This window comes from Hylaeus volcanicus, chromosome 4 (assembly GCF_026283585.1).
Source record: "Hylaeus volcanicus isolate JK05 chromosome 4, UHH_iyHylVolc1.0_haploid, whole genome shotgun sequence".
Lineage (NCBI taxonomy): Eukaryota > Metazoa > Arthropoda > Insecta > Hymenoptera > Colletidae > Hylaeus > Hylaeus volcanicus.
The window spans coordinates 11,643,627-11,664,311 of NC_071979.1; the positions used below are offsets into that span (position 1 = coordinate 11,643,627).

A 20,685-nucleotide genomic window follows, 5' to 3' on the forward strand; every position below is an offset into this window, starting at 1 on the left:
GTTCATCGTTGTTCATCGTTCATCGTTGTTCATCGTTCATCATTGTTCATCGTTCATCATTGTTCATCGTTGTTCATCGTTCCTCGTTGTTTATCGTTCATTGTTCATCGTTGTTCATCGTTCATCATTGTTCATCGTTGTTCATCGTTCATCGATCCTCGTTCCTCGTTGTTCATCGTTCATCGTTCATCGTTGTCCATCGTTGTCCATCATTGTTCATCGTTGTTCATCGTTCATCGCTCATCACTTATAACCTATAACTCATCGTCTATTGCCCATCATCACCTATCAAATAACCATTGCCCATAATCTAGCGCCCAGCACCAATCGTCTGTCGCTCATAGTTCATAACTAGACTGCGGATCTTTATGCAAAATAAAATCCTCGCGAGTGTTCCTTCAAAAATTGAACTTAAATAGGAATTTATTTTATTCTACAAATATTATAACATGAACTTTACTTTCAATCTTTTTTATATTTTTGCATATTGTTTGCATTTTGTAGTTTCTTGCATATTCAAATTTCCTATAAATCCATAAAGATCCACAGTCTATTCATAACCTATCATCTATCGCCCACCATCCCTCGCTAATCTCCCATGTTCCGTAACCCATCGATAGATATACAACGTAGAATATTCTCGAAAGTTTCCTCGAGTAAAACATGTAAATTTCTTAGTCTACCCTTAACCCTTTGACGTCCTATGTCGAGCGAGACTCGACAGAACCGAAATCAGAAAATCTGGACTCCAAAGGGATAAAAAGCTTCTCTTGGATTCCTGTAAACTTTCCTAATTATAATATGGTAACGATACAGGTCGTATACAATACTGGTCACACAATGGCAGGATATACCACTCTATGGTGCATGCACGGCTGCTACGATAAAGCGTTAGTAACGATAGAAAAAGGCCTAGACTGTAATCCTTACAATCCAGGATTCACTTTATTAAAAGCAATAGTCCTGCGATTATCTGGCCGACTCGGGGAGGCGAACTCCTGGTTGGAAGACGTTAGCAAAAATTTCTACAAACTCGCCGAGTCCTCCAAGGACACGCAGGAGTCGATCATGGGAAAGCTTACGATTGATAAAACCAGAAAAGAATTGATTAAACAGTGGTACTTGATACGGTAAGAATCGTACCATTTCTGTAAAGGAATCGTACCATTAAGATTATTTATCTCGCATTCGTGAATGAGAAATGAATAACTTAAGGAGGGAGTCTTGTCCAGCTAATGTATTTTTCTAATGCATATAATTGCCAGATATAATTAATTTTTGTTATTTAAACTTTTTTTACATATAAAGGGACGTTCAAAGAAGAAAATTTAATAGTGTAGATTTACTGTGAATGTATACATATATAGATATAGTAGTCGCAAGGAAAGGATTCGGTCAAAACGGTGGGATACGTGGAGCCCTGGGAAAACATTTGATAGGTAAAATCAGAAAATTTTTTTCTTTAGTAGGTACGTAACATGCGCATGAACCTCAGTTTGCAAAAAAAAATTGTTAATTGCAAAAATGGCGGCAAAAAACATGAAAATGAACGATACATGTCGGCCGTTATTTTGCAATAATTTTATGCTATAATAATAATTCATTAAGAGTCGAGGTTCATAAGCATATAAACTTAATTAACTTCAATTTAAGCATTGGATCAAGTGAATAGGATAAAAATTCGATGAGCTATGCGTCCCACCTTTTTGACCGAATTCTTTCCTTGCGACTACTATATCTACAGGGTGTCCCAAAAATGTTGTAACACCTTGAAATGGGTGGTTCGGGAGGTGATTTGAAACAATTATTTCCTTAGCAAAAATGTTGTCCGAGGCTTCGTTGAGGAGATATTAACGGAAAACACTGACCAATCAGAATGCGAATATACCGTCGGAGCGGCCGCGGTAGCGTATGAGCGCGGCCGCCTATCACGTAGACTACGCTCAACCGGCATACTCGCGCTCTGATTGGTCGGGGTTTTCCGTTTATATCTCCTTAACGAGGCCTCGTACAACATTTTCGCTAAGGGAAAAGTTGTTTCAAATCACCTCCTGAACAACACCTTTCAAGGTGTTACAAAATTATTGGGACACCCTGTATAACGTTTTCATAGTTATCAATTAACATTAATCAACTACTGTGCGAATATATCGTTATTCGACTTACCTGAAAGTTTATCGCGATAACATCGTAAACGGTGAAAAGAAACTCAGGAGACAGCAAAATTTTCACGCTAAACGCACAGTACGCACTTTTGAAAGGGAAAACTAATTCTGCCATGAACCGATCGAATCGACGTAAAGACGTTAATCGAATATTTCGTTCGCAGGTACGATGAGGCGGTGGAATGCATCCTAAACGATAAACTCGAAACAGCGGCGCGCATCATTTATAGCAGTAAACTCACCAAATATTTCACGGAAGCGTATATTTTACTCGGTGACAGTTTCTTTAGACGCGGAAACGACGACTTGGCGTTGGAGATGTACCTGAAATGCCGCGAAAAAATGCGGAAGCTTCGTCTACCGGCTTCTCGAAATGCTATCGATGTAACGGAACGCATAATCGATATCCTGAACGATCGCGCGAAAATAGCGGTATCTAAGGGGCACTCGAAAGATGCTATTATTCTAACCAAGCAGGTTCTTCGAATACTCGACGAGGATCAAGTGGAATTAAATAAATTAGGACCTCAACGAGGCTGTGCACTTTTACACAAAGCTCGTGGGCTTTTTCAAATGGAAATTAAGTCGAAAGAACGCAGTAAAGAGTGCTGCGAATCGGTAGCCGACAGCTTGAGATTCCTGCGCGAATTATGCGATACGGGGCTCTATCGATCTTTGTATGGCAATCGATGTACAGAAGACACCATTGACAAATTCGCGCCAAAACGAAAACTCCCGCGCTCGCTTAAAATTCTGATGCAATATTCTTAACTAATGAAACACTTTGAATGTGTTAACTTCTTCGTTAATTCCTTTATTCCTCTTTTTTTAATATTTTAATCTGTTGACAGTTTTGTCGCATATATTACAAATATATTGCAAATAAAGAGGAAGAAAAAATATAAGTTGAATTGTTTAATTATGACAGTATTATTGAAAAATTACACTGTATAGGATAGGCTAATAAAAGATGTACCAATTTTCAAATATTAGGTGAACCGGAAAATAATGTCGTTTTTGCAATTTTAAATACCTGTTTATCGTTCATCACCTCATTGATTTTTATCGATCTGGCATTGACAATTTGCACACTAGATGGCAAAAGGCTATTGATAACGGGAGCGATTATACAATTAATAATTAAAAATAGAAATTTATAAAAAATTTGTTTGAATTTAATGTAAAAGAAACGACATTACTTTCCATTCCACCTAATATAATTCTTAAAACACATAGCATACACATGTAGTAATAATACAAATAAAAGATGTAAAGGTAATACATCTGATGCAATATTTGAAAAGAATTTCATTGAAGATATCTGTATCTTCTTCTTATAGTAAACATACGATGTCCCCACATTTTAAGCAACGTTTGCATGTAATTAAAATTGAAAGGGAGTGGTAATCTCTAGATTAAAGATATCGAGAAATAAATGATTCTTTGGAACGTTTTTCAAATGATGAAATATAAAATTAAGTCATTTTAAGTCCTTTATTTTATAAGACATGCTATATACATAAATATGTATTAGGTTGCCCTAAAAGTTTCTTTCGTGAGTTGCATTCAATTATTTACTATGGCAGTGTTTATATAAATAGGCAATCTAATTTCTTAGACATTGATGCTGTAACAGTAATGGAGCGAAATGAATTGTACACAATTTTGTAATGTAACATAAAACATAAAGTATTGTGTATATATTAATTATTAATAAAACGAATGAAACTTTTGGGACAACCTAATACATAATATTTTATTGTAAGGAAGGAACAATTGAAATAATTTCTAAATTAAAGCAAAATTTATCTCAATAAAACCGAGTCTGTTTCATGGCAAAATACCATTCTATCTTATGTCTCCCAGTGGTCTTATGTCTCCCAATGGATCTATCAGCTCGTTTATTTTCTGAGAATAACCCAATATCGTTTTTTATGTTACTCGCTACGCTACAACAATTGTAAGCGTGTAAACGGCGGTGAAATATCTTGAGTCTTAAGATTAACGCGACCTCGGTAATCTTGGGCCACAATTTCACTTCGGTATATAAGGCGTGACATTCCAAAATGCAGACAACAAATTGCGTGATTGAAGTTCCAGAGTTGTCGTGCACGTTCGCGAATCAAGAAATCTCAAAAAAATTCCAATGGATCAGAAAGCCATGTCTGAGAAAGTAATCCTCATCACCGGTGCCAACTCTGGCATTGGTAAGAGCTTGACAGAGCTTATGGTTAGCATGGGAATGAAAGTTGTGGGCATCGCTCGTCGTATGGACAAGTTAAAGGTAAATACAAAATCAAAATGATTCACGCAGAAATCTTAAAAATGTTCAATGATACATTGATCTAATTAGTTCAATCTTATGTTTCTTAAATATTAAGGAGTTCATTCTTAATAAGTGTGAGTTGAAATCACACTTTCCATTTAGGTTTTTTAGTCTAAATAAGCATACTTTATTTATTTAAACGTTTGGACCCTCGACTTGGGTCTTCTTCGGTACATAAATGTCAATAGTTAATACCTAAAATTGTAAAAATAACAGAAATAATTATATATTAACTGAGTAAGTACAAATGTCGGAGATGTGATACTTACAATCGATAGTAAACTAATTAACGAAACGAGAGAGCAATTTACTTGAAACTTTACTTTTTAGCAAACAGAAGACAAAATTACTTATCGTGTACTCTTTCAACAGACACTTGCCGAAGAACTGAAATCACAGCCAGGCAAGCTTATTCCTCTTCAGTGCGACCTTACTAACCAAATGGACATCCGGAATACGTCGGAATGGATCGAGAAGAACCTGGGTACCGTAGACATCCTGATCAACAGCGCCGCAATTAATATAGACCTCACGATACAAAACAGCAATATGGAAGACTGGAAGAAGACTCTTGATGTGAACTTGCTTGGGTTGATTGCCATGACCAAAGAAACATTGAACATGATGAAGAAGAAAGGTAAGTGTCTTGAGACCTTGCAGACTTGAAGTTCTTTTATTAAGCAACCTAAATGAGAAGGAAGATTAAAACAATTAGAGTGCAATGTACAATGTACTCGATAACGTAATTCCTTCCGGAGTCCTTGATCTTTCTAATGCGATTCTCATATTTACACTTACAAACTTCTTGAATAAGAAATGAAAAATAAAATACGCACTTATTGTACAGGAATGAACAATGGTATGATCGTGAACATGAATGATACATGTGGAATGAGGATGCCAACGATGCTTGGAGGTCCAATGGTGCCTAAAGGTCCAATGTCCCCCGCTTATATCGCCAGCAAGTCCGCTTTAACAGCCTTCACGGAAAACCTTCGCATGGAACTAGCGCAACAGGAATCGAATATTAAAGTCATGGTAAGCACTTGCACGCTGAAACTATTCTCTTATTACTATCTATACATGTCTGAGAAACTAAATAAAAGTCATGGTGTTTATATTATATGTTAAGATTAAAAGTAAATTATAAGATTTGCCTTCTTCCTAAACATACATGTTCTTCGTTTCTATCACAGTCCATTTCTCCTGGCTTGGTGGAGACTGAGATGACCACACAGTGGCTGAAGCAGAACCCACGCATGGCGTTGAAACCCAGAGAGGTAGCCAACGCTATTCTCTTCGCATTGCAGACTCCGGACACCGCTCTGGTCAAGGAACTTATAATTACACCCCTTCGTGAAACAATGTAAAAATGAATCTACCTGCTCTTTTCTTCGCTATAGTTTCACACACGATATCAATTAACTCAGTGAACATACGTAAAATAAATACTTTAAAGTACATTACTCGAGCGTTAAGATATTTAAGACGTTGTTTGTAATTTAAAAAATAACGAGGCGAAAAAGATATTAAAAAATGCTTGCTTGCTTCTAAACCTGTAGAAGATACTCTTCTCTCGATCATCCAAAAAGAACTATCAACAGAAGATTAAGACATTACACTTTCATGCCTTACTTTGTGTTACTCACCAAGTAAAACCGTAGACGTTTCAGGATCTCTATTTCCTTAGATAGTGGAACCCACTTTTCTTCAGAGATAATAATAATCTTCATTGTTCCCTTTTGGGTTACAATTCTTCAGGGATGAGAAATAAATTTACAAATTGAGATACAATAAACCGATACACTAATTTCATACAATCAAAATAGTTCATTGTACATCTTATGTTAAAAGAAATTATTTTAGTAGCCAATACATGTTTAAATATATTAATTAATAAACGATGTTTCATGCTCAAACAAATATGTTTTTATTAATTGAAAATCGAAATATCGATGTTTTACAATGAATAAGAACATACTGCTTGTTTGATTCCAATACACTGTTTATAAGTACATATATTTTAATACGCGTTTTGTATCAAGTTAGATAATACTTCAGTTAGATCTATATCTTAGAAATAATATTCATCAAATTCCCTGTAATCTTTAATTCTTGTCTCCAGTATAAAAAGACAATAGATATTAACCACGTAATCATAAAAGAGATACTTCTGAATAAGACACATTAGCCGAGGAAAGGAATTCAGGATATTTAAAAACATACTATTGATTAATAATGTATGTAAATTTTTTATTGCCTCTTCTTGAGTAGTCGACGATTAGGAGCTCTGTAAAATTTCTTTTATCGTCGAAGGATAAAAAAAATAACTTAATGCCAAAACATAACAGTTAATCATCTATTTGAAAGGAGACTGGAAGCTATCATGGAAAGGTTAATACTACTACCAGGATGACAGACGCTCGAACTGCCAACATATATGAAAGACATTTTTTAAGAGTTTAAACGTGTGTAAGCTGAACGTAAGAACATGAACGATTAATTCAAACACACTTAAACATCTTTCAAACAGACGAGTATTATGTATCTGTTATTTGAAAATTTTTGTGCAGGTGTAAATATTATTGGTTTCTCTGAAAGGAATGTTTAGTTAGAGTCTAGCAGGAGTCTATTTACTAAATACTTTTCAATGTTTTAGCTGCATGTTAATCCTTTCCACAAGCTGAAACTAAAATATTCCATTTTATTTTAATGATACCTTCTGTGGAGTGCCAACATGTGACTGAAACCTTAAGGAAATTGGTAAACAATCTCCTACCGCAGAAAACCAATAATATTAAAGACTATGCAAAAATTCTCCACACATTCAGTCGCGAAGAGAAAATACACGCATTACTATTTCATCTGTTATTCAAGTTAGTTATGTTGCGGAGCAGTGTTCAGGTGAGAAATCAAAAAAGTGGACATTTATAGGACGTACAAATGTTTAGAAGAATGCATGCAGAAAATGTGTGTCGAGAGGACGTCAGATATTAAACATGATCAAATACCTTACAGAGAGCGATCACGTCCGTTTCAATCGGTGAAAAATGATATCCGACTATATCCTGTATTGATCCCGCTAAGTGCAAGTCCAAAATCCGTATCCGACCTAGGCGATTAAATCCGTGAAACCTATTTCCTGAAGCATGAACGACGCCACGCTCTGTTCGACTTGATCGACACCTCGATAATCCAAATCCGTTATATCCTGCATGAATCCTGCGTATCGTACATTCTCCGTTTAAAAGATCCCAAAGTGATCCTCTTAATATTTCCAGCCAATTTATCCGTATATCCATGAACGCTAATTATATCCTGTCAGCATCCTAATCCCGCAATTGACGATTATCCTGTTATTCTCATTTTATTTTTGTCCCGTGAGAGATCCTCAACAACTAGGGAGAGCCGTCGTTAAGAGAAGAGGTCCTCGTTAAGATGAAGGATTCCGTTTTTTTTTTTTTTTTTTTTTACATTTTTCAACCCCGAACAGTTATTTATCCTCTTGAACGCGTTAGTCTCGACAGCAGTAATAGTTCGTACTATATATATATATATAGTACGAACTATTATATATATATATATATATATACCGCACATGTATATTATAGAACATGCACACGCTCACGATTTGATCAATGATACGATTCCAAGATCGAAATAGCCGAGAGAAGAATATTCGGACGATCTGATTTCGAGTGGAAGTGTATAAGCCATTTACAACGTGAATTAGAGTTTCCTTTTAAAACCACTTTCCCGTTTTCCTTAATCCTGAGGAGCGCTAAAGCGTGGAGGTCTCGTATATCCGTCTATACTAACTTATCGCAACATGAGAAACTAATGAGATCGTTGAAAGAGTATTCCTCGCGTCGCATTGAAACAGTTCCATTTTCGTGTTCGCAAATCATCGATCACTTTTGCTAATACAGGTGAGAAGTTTGATACTTCCGTCAATGAACTTCCTTGGAAGAGAATCGGAATTATTGTCTCGGTAGCAATTAAAAAAAAAAAAGTAATAATTTGTTGACGTTCTGATGTACGAATCTACGAATACAGTGAAACATCGATTATTAGAACATGGAAGGAAATATGCACAAGATGGAGCAGCTAAACTGATACAGAACGACCTTGACTTTGACATACCCTCAGTATCAGGACCAAACAAAAGTCAATAGTCATATAAGGCAGATCATCCCGAACCTTTTAATTTTGTTTTCCTGCAAGGTTTCTTTGCACCAAGGATTGTTTAGGCAAAATCGCTCTGTAACTGTAACAGGTTAGTTGCTCCATCTTGTATAGCATCCTGGGAAATGAAGCGTTTCATCTTTCTACTAGTTCAAATAGTAGACGTTCCACTGTACTTTCAAAACAAAATGTACAAGGTTGACATTCCATTACCAGTTTTGACGGTTTAAGAACGTAAGAGAAAAATACGAGAATCACTTTGTTAAGGCTTGAATCGCGAGAGAGTGAAGATACGAAACACCGTGATATGTCGAAAACTGTTCGTTCCGCGATTTTATAGTTATAGTTATTTTCTTTCCTTAGTTCGTCAATGCAAAAACACTGCTAGCACGATTGGATATTAATTTTTTTTTGGTTTTTAATTTAAAAGAGAAAACTATCGTTTCGAATCCTTGTAATGGATTTGCCAACGTTTCCTGATGAAAATCCAGCTAATTGAGAATCCTTGAATGAAATGGATTGTTTCTTTCATCCAATTCCTTTCCTGATCCTGAACTTCCTCTTGAAAGTATCCTTACTGTCTCATTATTTGCATTCTCATTTACGTTTTAATCCTTTTATAATATATGCTCCATACAAAATCCATCCAAAACGCATTCCATCTCATCCCACCGTCAAGCGAATGTGTATTATATCCATCCAAGAAGTAAGATCGTGTCGATTTCAGTTTTTCATTCATTGTGTTACAATCCAATCCAATATACAAAAGAAGAAAAAATACATTAGTCCCTTATACAATATGTATTAATGTTACATACATACATACATACATACATATATATATATATATATATATATATATATATGTATGTATATATGTATAAATTTATCACTGCAAATGTAATCCATGTGACTTATGATACTCAAACGCGCGATAATAGGTCATAAATTGAGCAGATATTGTACAAAAGAATATTTCGCACCTGTGTAATATAAATTAAAAACCTTTCCCACTGTGATGGTTACACACAAATGGGACGAAAAGAAGCAAAAACCACAGGATCAATTTGCAATAATAACATTTTCATAAATACAAGAAATAGTTTTCCTTCAACATTTTTAGCATATACTAGAGCAAATTTATCTATATGTTTTTAAAAGGAAAACGTTCAAAAGGAGAAATGTGTAGCAGAACATATTTTGTTAATAAATCATCCGACCAATAAAAATACATTTTTCAAGGTAAGTCGTGTATAACTTAAAATATACTTCAATATGGATATTCACACGTATCCATATAGTTATAATAGACACGTTATTGTATTCTTAATAATAATTTGAGTTAGACTTTGTTCATTTTCAAATAGTACATAACACACAATTTTTCCATCAAACCAGAATAATGGCCAGATGATCGTCGTTAAAGAATACTTAAATAGATGAGATGTACTTTAATTCATTACTATATCAAGTGAACAATGTCAATACATGACAAATGATAGCTGTATGTGTTTTCTTCAAAGCAAATTGGTCTTATGGATATTAATCGTTTAGTAAAAAATAAATCTTTTACCTACATATATCAAATGTTATGCCCTATATGAACCATCGGTCGATGAATATCGATGTATTACATTCTCTAGGTATGTAAGTATTGTATTTTCAGCACAGAGAGTATGTTGTATTGTCATCATTATATAGGCAAAACAAAATTAATTAAATTTGTGTAACAACTTAAACGACGATGAGCTGTGTAAACAACCTTGATGTATGTATTTGTACACACGAGTTATCTGTTAAAATTAATGCTTAACACAAGGTGTAATTATCTGATGAATTTACATTGAAAAATGCCATAATGTTCTACGTGTGAATAGATTGATGTCTTACAGAATTTTCAGACTACTAGGGTTTCATTTTTTAAATCTGAATCCAATACTGACATGACATTTTTACAAGTAACAGTAGTAAACGGAAATAAATATTTATGCAAATGAATACATTAAAAATATATGTGAATCTACTCCATTATGGCATTACTTCCTTTCCTTTTCTAACGTACGCAGTATAATTTTGTGCTGTTAATCATAAAAAAAAGTGTTAGCTTCGTAAATGTTTACAATAAGCATTTTAGCATTAAAAGCTTAAGAGAGTTTTACTTGTTAAATATGCTTAAAAATGTGCTATTCTCATCACTCCAAATGTGAATAAATATATGTAAAAACACAATCATAGGCTGCCCTCACATCAAGTGAGACATTGTAGTATATTTACCAATATGCTATATTGGTACCTATACGACAAATACTGCTTATTAATGTGAACATCGATGAAATCACTGAAGTAATATTAGTTGCTTCATTTCAGGTTTTCATTCGTAATACTTCAAAATTGTTACACATTTCAAATATTGGTGTGGTGTCAAAACAAATTGCAAAATATAAAGGAATGTATTTTTTAAACATAAAAGTAACTCTAACCAGTATACCATCAACAATAATATGCGATTAATACGAGCACGATTCCTCTTTATTAAGGCAATGAGATTAAGACATTTAAAACACTATATCAACCTTTATCGTTAGAAAATTATACTTGCTATTTCAAATTTATTCAAACAATCAACTCTGTATGTATATTTATAAAATAATAATATATCTGGATCAATCTGTGATGAACGTAATTTAAGAATTAACAAACAAAAATATGACAAAATAATTGAAAATAATTTTGGTAAAATGAACCGTGCTCTAACTATACATTACATACAATACGATTATTAAATTCAAGCAACGTGAAAAGTAAATTTTATAATTTGTACAAACTCGATTTGGATTGGAAGGTGTCTTTAAGTGAAATTCAAATCAGTAATAATGAAACATGGTAAAGCAAATATTGATAAGCCTTTACTTATATTACCATGTGAAACATATACGTACACACTAGTCGTATGAACGAGATCTGGAGCGAGATCTTGATCGCGAATAATTACGTCGTAATGGTGAATAGGTAGGTGAACCACGACGCCGTGGGCTATAACTTCGCGAATGACTTCGACCCCTCTCTCTATCTTCACTGCGGCCCCTATCGCCACTGCTATGATCTTCTTTCACGCGAATATAGGCTACTTCACCCTGGAAAATAAAAACACAAAAACATTATTCAACATGCAACTGTATAAGCTTCAAATTGTTTTATAGCTGATTGATTTTATGTATTGTACCTCGTGAGACCTAAATCTTGAATCATCTAACTTCTTCACAGCATATTTCATGTCTTCGTATCGTAAGAACTCAACAACTCCCGTGCCATCTTTATAAACATCAGCGAAGCAAACATCACCAGCTTCACGCATGTGATCCTTCAAATCCTGCCAACTACCAGATGGAGGTAAACCAGTAACGAGAACTCTATACTGAGATCTTCTTGCGGGTGGCCCACGACCACGTGAATTGCTCATTTCACCTCGACCACCCCTTCCACTGTCACCCGCTCCTCGTCCACCACGAAAATTATTACTAGGACCGCCACCTCTTGGGAACTCGACCCTTAATCTATAACCATCGTAATCATATCCATCCCTTGCGTGTACCGCATCCTCGGCATCTCTGGAAAAAGAACGATATTTGCTTGACATACATTTTCAAGGCACCTACACTGTAACCTTGACCCACTATAATAAATTTGTTTACAAGTTAAGTATATTAACGACTCCAATTATTTTCTTTCCTCAAACTACGAGAACATGAATAATCAAGGTGTTTTTTTTCCCATTTGGAAATAAGAAAACGAGGAAAAAGAGTGCCAATGGAGGAATAAATACGACACTAAATGGAGCGCACTTCGTACAATGTCGAAAAGTTAGTGTTTTATAATTTCTCGAACGTACCTTGGATCGTCGAATTCGACGAAAGCAAACGGTGGGCCTCTACGATTTTTTAAATCAACAAAGATAACTTTACCGAACTTGTAGAATAAATCTTGAATATCTTTCGTTCTAATATCAGGGGGTAAATTGCCCACGTAAATTCTGCATTCGTTTCTACCTCCGTGGGACATGTTAACGATTCTTTGTTACCGTTTAACGTACACAAGACAAACAAAAACAATTTAAAAGCAATTTTTAATCGTCTCCGAAGTCTCACACTCTTTATTGATGAAACAAACAAGATGGTGGTACCGGTCGAGGGGAAGCGTGATCACGAAAGGCACGAAAAGTCAAGATCGTTAAACGAACATAAACGAACCTATCAGGCACTTTTATGTGGGTAACAACCAATTACCGTGCATTATACTTTTTTCTCCCTCCAATCGGTAATTGGTATTTAAAACATGTAATTTTGCCTAGTTATTATAAATATTCGTAATTGAGTTTCTTTGTTGTATGTACTATAAAATGAATACGAATTTAGAAGTAAATTTTATATGTAGGTAGATTTGTAAATGGTTCTTTATTACATTGCATAATTAATCTAAAGTTTTATTATTATTTAAGATATACAGAGTGTCCCAAAAATGTTGTAACACCTTGAAAGGGGTGGTTCGAGAGGTGATTTGAAACAACTTTTTCCTTAGCGAAAATGTTGTCCGAGACTAACAAAAAACCCCGACCAATCAGAGCGCACTTATACCGTTGGAGCGACTAGGCGTCCGTTCTGATTGGTCAGTGTTTTCCGTTAATATCTCCTCAACGAAGCCTCGGACATTTTCGCTAAGGAAAAAGTTGTTTCAACTCACCTCCCGAACCACCTCTTTCAATTTTCAATGTGTTACAACATTTTTGGGACACCCTATATTTTATATTCTGTACAACTATGTCAATTAAAAATGTATTATTCGAGATGAGATATCTGTTTGTTAGAAAAGAAATAGTAATAAATAAGATGAAACAAATTGTTAGCATTCTTTGCAATCATATCACTTTTAAAGTATTCGAATACTTTTAAGATTAACAATTCTTAATAGTTTGATCAAATATTCTGCTTAATTTTGCTTGAATTGTTTAATTATCTCAAATTATTCAAATTAAATTTTGATTGCTGTTTTATGAACACAAAAACGATGCATAGAATAGATTTATCATTTCGTTGTCAAATTCAACATTATCAATTCAGAATGAAATAAGGTTATGTAGTTATTAACTGTACGTACAAAAATTAATAGCTACAATAATTATTTTATATTGTAACAATAGTATTCAAAAAATTAATAAATACAATTTAAATGTATCTGTGTTTGTAGGGGGCACCTGCGTCGTATCACACCTGTTAAATCTTGTTTACATTTATTATTCTAACCTCCAAATGTACAAACCAGTATAAACGTAGTAACTGGTTATCTTATTTATTGTATTCATGAAGTGAAATTATTCTACTTCAAAAGCAATAATAATAATAATAATAATAATGATAATTATACCACAACCATTTACTCCATTTTGTAGTTTTATACTTCGAATGAATCGCTAGTTACCTTTAATAATGTATAAACACGTATAAGTAATTTAATTTAAAGATTGTACATACAATAATGGCATTTTCATTTCGTATTGGCACCAAGTGGTGTCACGATTTCCCAAAACTGGCCAGAGATTCAGGATTTTATTTCAATACGCATAAGTCCAGAGTGCGAGTAGATTGGAATCGTATAAGTACGTAGTCTAAATATTTATAACACACTATTACTGACTTTATTATATTGTAGCTGATATGATATATATATATATATATATATATATATATATATATATATAATTCTAGGTAATATAGATATAGATCGAATTATAAGAGACAGAGACTTTCACGCCATCGATGATAATATAAACAGTGTAATAGATTATTCTTTAGAAAGTGAATACGACGTTAAGATCCTGGATTCCAATTTTGTGAAACTCTTTCGACTTGCGCAGCTGGCAGTTGAATATTTATTATATTGTAAAGAGTATTTAGACCACAGTGTGGTAATATTGAAAGATGAATTAAGATTAAAAATAGAAGATAACGTTAAATTGAAAAAGGAAACTGCTACTTTAGAAGAAGTAGTGAAGAATTTGAAGGATAAAGCAAAAGATAGAAGTAAATTGATAGAAACTAAAATTGGAGATTGCAATGGTGAAATTTATAAATGTCCCCATTGTCCGAAAACTTTTATATCTCCTATGTTTGTAAGCGCTCACATTCTGCGTCGACACGCGTATGCTTCAGATTTATGCATGACTTCTTCCCCTATACATGAACATTACCGTAGCGAAACTGAAAGATTGCATAACGAAATAAAAAACTTAAAGGAAAGGTTAAATGAAACTGAGAGAGTAATAAGGAATGAATCTGAAAGTGTTACCAATAAAAAAATGGTGGATTACGAAAAAAAGTTGCCCGAAAAGGAAATCAAAAGTTGTAAACATGATATTAATAAATCTGAGGAATATCAAGAATACAAAGAATATCAGGAGGAAATAAAAAATTTGAAAACTATACTTTTTGATGAGATACATAATTTAAGACAAAAGGAAAAGATGATGCAGGAACGAACATCAGAAGCAAATGTACAGACATTGATGAATCAACAAGAAAAAGAATTTATAAAGTTGAAAAATCAATTATTCGAACAGTTAACTCCAGACATAGAAAGTATGAATGCAAAGTTGCATGCACAGGAAAATTATTGGAAATCCAAAATTGAACTCTTGGAAAACCAGCATCAGAAAGATGTAGAAAGACTTACCGCAGAACTGAAGGTAACACAAAAAGCAGCAGATGATATAAAAAGTGAATACGAATCTAAAGTTAGCGATTTGGAACGTCAAACTTTCAATCAGTCACAAATTTTAATTGAACAAAGTAAAAAATTACATTCTCTGTCAAACGAAATGAATGTTTCACAATTGAATGAAAGAAATACAAATTCTGAAAACAATTTGCAAAAGAGGAGAGATCAATCTGTAACATTAAATCAAACTAATGAAAGTGGAAAAAATTCAAATAAAAATGATCTAAAAGAAAAAGATCGTGATAATGGAAAAGTAGAAGAAGTAATTACTAGAAATATGGATAGTACTCTAGAATTTCCATTAAAATTGCAAAATAAACTTTCAAGAAGTGTAGATACCTTGCATTCTGAAAATATACCTGTTATGTATGAAGATAAAATAATTAGTAAACATAAAAGTACAAAAAGAATGAAAAATTCAAAATTTGAGAATAAAAGAATTGCGAAAAAAGATCTAAAAAATTTCAGTTCAAATGATTTATTAGAATCTAAAGATTCAGTGCCTATGGAGAGAATTGGTTATGAAAAAAAATATACAAAATATGACTCATATGATCCATTAATTGTAAAATCTGATTTGAATAAAACTGGGACGAATGAGGTAGAAAATACAAAATTAAGAAATTTATCTCAGAAGTATTTATCTAATACGAATAGTAGCAAAAAATCAAAAACATTAGAAGATGACGTAACTTCTGATACAAGCTCCGAATCTGATTCTAATTCACAAACACAGTCGGAATCGGAAAGTATTACTGTAATTGATAATAAATCTCCAGTACGTAGCCATAAACAAAAATCATCAATTTCGACAAATTCTAAGAAAACAATAGAGCACAATTCATTTCATGAAAGATTACAGTCGAATTTGCAAAATACATTTGAACAGAAATTGAGAGATCTAGGAATAGATCCAGAATGGCAAGGAATACCAAATGCTACTTTTAAACAAAAAATTGACATTTTAAAACATCATCAAAAAATTACTATGAAAGTAATGAAAATACATATAAAATATTATAAGATAATTTTATTAAGTATCTTTTTAAAACTTTTACAAATTTTTTTCAGAAATTACCAAAATATCATCAGATTAAATCAAAGATAATTGAAGAGGTTCTTAATAAAATATCTAGAAAGGGAAAGGCAACAAAAACTATCAAACAAAAACATCTGTCTTTGAATAAATTAATAAGCAACTCAAAATTATCAGCAACCAAAGCATTTAGTGATAAAAGAGATCCTGGTAATTACTTGATGTGTTATTTGACTAATAAAAGAATATTTGTTAATAAAATGATGTTTTTTCCAGACAATTCTGTTTCTACATCACAACTACTGAATATAATACCAAGTAAATTGCATTCTACTCCACAAATCGATCATTCTGTTAAAAATATGAATGAAAGTGAATTATCTCCAATAAAATCTACAATAATTACAAGCTACAAAGATATAGAAAGTTTAATAAAACTTTCTCCAAATTCAATAAAATCAGTGGAAAGTACATGGCATTCACAAGGAACATATACAAGAAAAGACTCCTTGAATAAAATGAGAGTTCTACTTGATTCTGAAGAAGATAAAGTAATAACGAACAGTAGAGGAGTGTTAGATGTTAAATCCATTGAGAACAATAATGCAGGTAATTCGCATGTACAGTCAGAGTTACAAAATATTTCGATATCTCCAAAGTATAATAAAAGTGTCTTGAAATCTGCGAGTGGTTCAACAAGTAGTTTAACGAAGAAAAAAGTTTTTTTCGATTTGGCAAATGAAAAAAACGAAAAATCATTATCCGAATATGATAGTGAGAAAGAAGAATTATATGATAGCAATTGGAATATTTCGAGGTAAAATTACTTGTATTCCATGTTAACAATTAATGTTAACTAATTCTTTTGAACAATTTTACATACCAATTCTATTTAATTTCTTTAATTCTATTGATATTTACTTAGAACATCCGATGAGAAAAAGCATTTATCTGAAAGAGAAAGTTACAAAAGTACAAGTAATATTATGTTAAAGACTGTTCAAAGTGATAAAATTGCAGAAATATCAAAAAAACTTGAAGCACAGGTAACATATTTAAAGTTGATTTAATGTTAAACAATATGAAAAATAAATATTTTATTTCAGTTAAGCATGGTGAGACGAAAACCTGTAGGATCGATTGAAACTATGTTTTCTTTAAAGTATGTACAAGATAGAGAAAATCATAGTAATGATAACCAGAGAATGAGTTCTACAAATATAGCTTCTCTTTTAGAGAGCCCAGTTAGAACATCAACATTTAGTCCCAAAGTGGTAAACGATTCATTGCCACAAGCAGCACCACGTAATTTAAAAAATAAAATACCTGAAAGTTCACACTCGGATTCAATATCAGAAATTTCAGATTTAGATTCTGATATAGATAAAATCTTAAGATTAGAATGATCATTTGCAAACCAACATTTGCATAATTAACATAAGTAAAATGTAGTTTTCTTTTTATTTTAGTTTATAAAGACTAATTATCATTTAGGTAAGAATTCATCATCATTTAAGGAAAACATTTTAAAACCGAATACTCAGTATGACACAGTGCCTTGATAACAATAACAGTCAATTACGATACTGCTATATGATTATTTTTTGTTCATTTTAAACTAGTCCCCAAAACCAAAGAGACAATCGTTGTATGATGTAAGGCCAGTATTTATTTTATTTATTATATGAAACTTTTGTACAGGGAATAAATGCATTTTATTAAATGGGAGGTGTCTATTACATATTATGACACTACTATACAAGGTGTCCCAGAACTCATGTAAGAACCGGAAATGGAAGGTAACTGAGATGATTCTGAACAACAATTTCCTTTGGAAAAATGTCGATGGGGCTTCATTTTTTAATTATAATTTGAATTATAATATATGCTTTTCAGTAATAATTATTAATGAAAAGCACCGACCAATCGCAGCGCCCAATTAGTGCCACCGACATTTTTTCTTACAGGAGGACACCCAAGGACACCCTAGCTTGGCAAATCTAGCTGTGCGGCACGTGTGTGAAATTATCCTCGCACTTTTCGAATTTTTTATTTTTTTAAATTGTGCTACATTGAGCTACGTTTGTGCTTTATTGTGCCGTAAACCGCAACTCTGTAAGTCAAAGCATACTCAAAAAAAAAAAAATATACAACAAAACAAAATTTTGGATAGCCCCGCAATTTTTGAATTTTGAGTTTTTCTTTTTTGTACCGTATTGTGCTATATTTGTGCCGAGTTTTGTCACAAAGTTTAACCTAAAGTAAGTTTCATTTCGGCATGCATTTGAGGACTGGTGCACACATACGTGGAAATGCAACCAATCAAATTTTGGCGCAATTTATAAACAAGGATTTCCCATATACAGGGTGTCTCCAAATTTGTATAGGAGCCGGAAATGAGGGGTAGCTGAGACGATTCTGAATAAACAATTTCCGTTGCAAAAATGTCGGTGGGTGCTTCATTTTTGAATTATTAACCAAAAACCACCGACCAATCACAGCGCCCGATTAGCGCGTGCTCAGCTGGCTCACCAGTCCTAGCTCGAGCTTATGCTCTCGCGGCTGATCGCGCACTAATCGGGCGCTGTGATTGGTCGCGCGCTAATCGGCTGATGTGATTGGTCGCGCGCTAATCGGCTGATGTGCTCTCGCAGCTGTTCGCGCGCTGTGATTGGTCGGTGTTTTTCGTTAATAATTCAAAAATTACGCCTCCACCTACATTTTTGCAAAGGAAATTGTTGTTCAAAATCGTCTCAGTTACCCTCCATTTCCGGCTCCTACGCGAGTTTTGGGACACCCTGTATGTAATACTACTATATGGCTAACTGAAAGGTCCTGTTCCAACATGACGGCTAGGGAATATATCTTCTTCTCTTTCTAAGTGTACTCTGAATTAGGGATGGCGTGAAAAATCACTAACAGTGATTTTTCACGGTGATCACACAATCACGATCACAGTCGTGATTCAACTTCGATCATGACCGTGATCCGGAAGATGGCGTTTCAGAAGCGGTTCATGTTAATTGTTATCGTTAGTGTCTCGCTGTCTTCCCTTAGCGGAAATTCAAGAAACTACAAATGAGTCAAATTTAAATTATATTAAAATTATATTAACATTGCTTTTAGACCATATTATAATACATATATAATCTAAGAACAACATAATTCGTGAAAAGTGAACTGTGAATGTTCTCTGCCAATCAAAAGCGATCACGAAGAATCACGAATCACTGTGAAAAATCACCGTGAATGGCAACGAACGTGATCGAATCACGAGTGATTCACAAGTAGCAGTTCTAGCCATTTCTACTCTGAATGCAGTGATGGGCAAAATCCTAGGCTTCGAATAAATCTGAAATTTGCCGATATGTTTGTCTCGTTTCTTCTGTTGAACATTTTCCAAAGAAGGAAACGAGACAAACACATCGGCAAACTTCAGATTTATTCGAAGTCTAGGGTTTTGCCCATCTCTGGTCCAAGGCTTCATTAAAAAGATATTAACAGAAAACTACGGCCAATCAGCGAGCGCTCCATTGGGATACTCGCGGTCTGATTGGTCGGGGAGCGCGGCCGCCTAGCGTGTAGCCTACGCTCATACGCTACCGCGGCCCCTCCAACGCTATACGCCGCTCTGATTGGTCAGGGTTCTCTGTTAATATTTCCTTAACGAAGCCTCGAACAACATTTTCGCTAAGGAAAAAGTTGTTTCAAATCATCTCTCGAACCACCCCTTTCAAGGTGTTACAACATTTTTGGGACACCCTGTAGTAGTATTACATGTATTCCGAGTTGACTTCAGCGACAGTTGCAGAAAAACTAGGAAACTCGGGGACAAGGAGAGAGAGGGCGATACAACAATTGTAGGAGAGACGAGGACAGGGCGATTATTGTAGCATGGCTTTTTTCCAAGATATTGAAGCAAAGAAGCAATATTTTCTCATAATTCTGGTTTTAATATATTACACTTTGTAATATATAATATATAATATATAATATATATTACACTTTGGCGGATGCGACTCCAAGGCCTGATTTTGGAAAAAGTATATGTAAACAAATTTCTTCTATAAGAAAAAAAAAAGAACGTACTTTTATTATTTATAAATTTTTAAGGCCGAAATTGGAAAATCAGGCCTTGGAGTCGCATCCGCCAAAGTATAACGAATATATTAAAACCAGAATTATTAGAAAATATTGCTTCTTTG

At 33.8% G+C, this 20,685-nt stretch overlaps 4 protein-coding genes across 6 annotated transcripts; 3 read left to right on the top strand and 1 right to left on the bottom strand.

Moving 5' to 3' along the window:
* Nucleotides 1–17: 17 nt before the first annotated feature.
* Nucleotides 18–2,936, top strand: LOC128874672 (uncharacterized). The gene is made up of 2 exons (XM_054119606.1): nt 18–1,130; nt 2,330–2,936. The coding sequence occupies exons 1-2, from the start codon at nt 802–804 to the stop codon at nt 2,934–2,936; spliced, it is 936 nt and encodes a 311-aa protein (XP_053975581.1). The 5' UTR covers nt 18–801.
* Nucleotides 1,128–7,188, top strand: LOC128874674 (farnesol dehydrogenase-like). Its single transcript, XM_054119608.1, has 4 exons — nt 1,128–4,449; nt 4,864–5,128; nt 5,339–5,529; nt 5,688–7,188. The coding sequence occupies exons 1-4, from the start codon at nt 4,312–4,314 to the stop codon at nt 5,859–5,861; spliced, it is 768 nt and encodes a 255-aa protein (XP_053975583.1). The 5' UTR covers nt 1,128–4,311; the 3' UTR covers nt 5,862–7,188.
* Nucleotides 7,189–11,560: 4,372 nt separating this feature from the next.
* Nucleotides 11,561–13,417, bottom strand: LOC128874673 (serine/arginine-rich splicing factor 1B). The gene is made up of 3 exons (XM_054119607.1): nt 12,566–13,417; nt 11,900–12,284; nt 11,561–11,810 (listed from the first exon to the last, which is right to left on the bottom strand). Exons 1-3 carry the CDS (start codon nt 12,733–12,735, stop codon nt 11,619–11,621), a joined length of 747 nt encoding a protein of 248 aa, XP_053975582.1. The 5' UTR covers nt 12,736–13,417; the 3' UTR covers nt 11,561–11,618.
* Nucleotides 13,418–14,194: 777 nt separating this feature from the next.
* LOC128874671 (cilium assembly protein DZIP1) lies at nt 14,195–18,862 on the top strand. Of its 3 annotated transcripts, XM_054119605.1 has the most exons (7): nt 14,195–14,326; nt 14,436–16,438; nt 16,516–16,690; nt 16,757–17,297; nt 17,406–17,526; nt 17,587–17,642; nt 17,717–17,855. In XM_054119605.1, the coding sequence occupies exons 1-7, from the start codon at nt 14,206–14,208 to the stop codon at nt 17,727–17,729; spliced, it is 3,030 nt and encodes a 1,009-aa protein (XP_053975580.1). In that variant the 5' UTR covers nt 14,195–14,205; the 3' UTR covers nt 17,730–17,855. The 3 variants fall into 3 exon arrangements, with proteins under 3 accessions (XP_053975580.1, XP_053975578.1, XP_053975577.1); XM_054119603.1 differs by having other exon boundaries at nt 17,587–18,860; XM_054119602.1 differs by having other exon boundaries at nt 16,516–17,297; nt 17,587–18,862.
* The last annotated feature ends 1,823 nt before the right edge of the window (nt 18,863–20,685 follow it).

Bases quoted from the DNA above. Each gene is read 5' to 3' on its own strand.
- LOC128874672 (XM_054119606.1), top strand. From the start codon at position 802: ATGGTAACGATACAGGTCGTATACAATACTGGTCACACAATGGCAGGA. The intron at 1,131-2,329 runs GTAAGAATCGTA...TTTCGTTCGCAG, and splicing joins AAACAGTGGTACTTGATACG to GTACGATGAGGCGGTGGAAT.
- LOC128874674 (XM_054119608.1), top strand. From the start codon at position 4,312: ATGGATCAGAAAGCCATGTCTGAGAAAGTAATCCTCATCACCGGTGCC. The intron at 5,129-5,338 runs GTAAGTGTCTTG...CTTATTGTACAG, and splicing joins GAACATGATGAAGAAGAAAG to GAATGAACAATGGTATGATC. The intron at 5,530-5,687 runs GTAAGCACTTGC...TTTCTATCACAG, and splicing joins AATCGAATATTAAAGTCATG to TCCATTTCTCCTGGCTTGGT.
- LOC128874673 (XM_054119607.1), bottom strand. From the start codon at position 12,735: ATGTCCCACGGAGGTAGAAACGAATGCAGAATTTACGTGGGCAATTTA. The intron at 12,285-12,565 runs GTACGTTCGAGA...TTCTTTTTCCAG, and splicing joins GTCGAATTCGACGATCCAAG to AGATGCCGAGGATGCGGTAC. The intron at 11,811-11,899 runs GTACAATACATA...TTTATTTTCCAG, and splicing joins CAAGATTTAGGTCTCACGAG to GGTGAAGTAGCCTATATTCG.
- LOC128874671 (XM_054119602.1), top strand. From the start codon at position 14,206: ATGGCATTTTCATTTCGTATTGGCACCAAGTGGTGTCACGATTTCCCA. The intron at 14,327-14,435 runs GTACGTAGTCTA...ATATAATTCTAG, and splicing joins AGTAGATTGGAATCGTATAA to GTAATATAGATATAGATCGA. The intron at 17,527-17,586 runs GTAACATATTTA...ATTTTATTTCAG, and splicing joins CAAAAAAACTTGAAGCACAG to TTAAGCATGGTGAGACGAAA.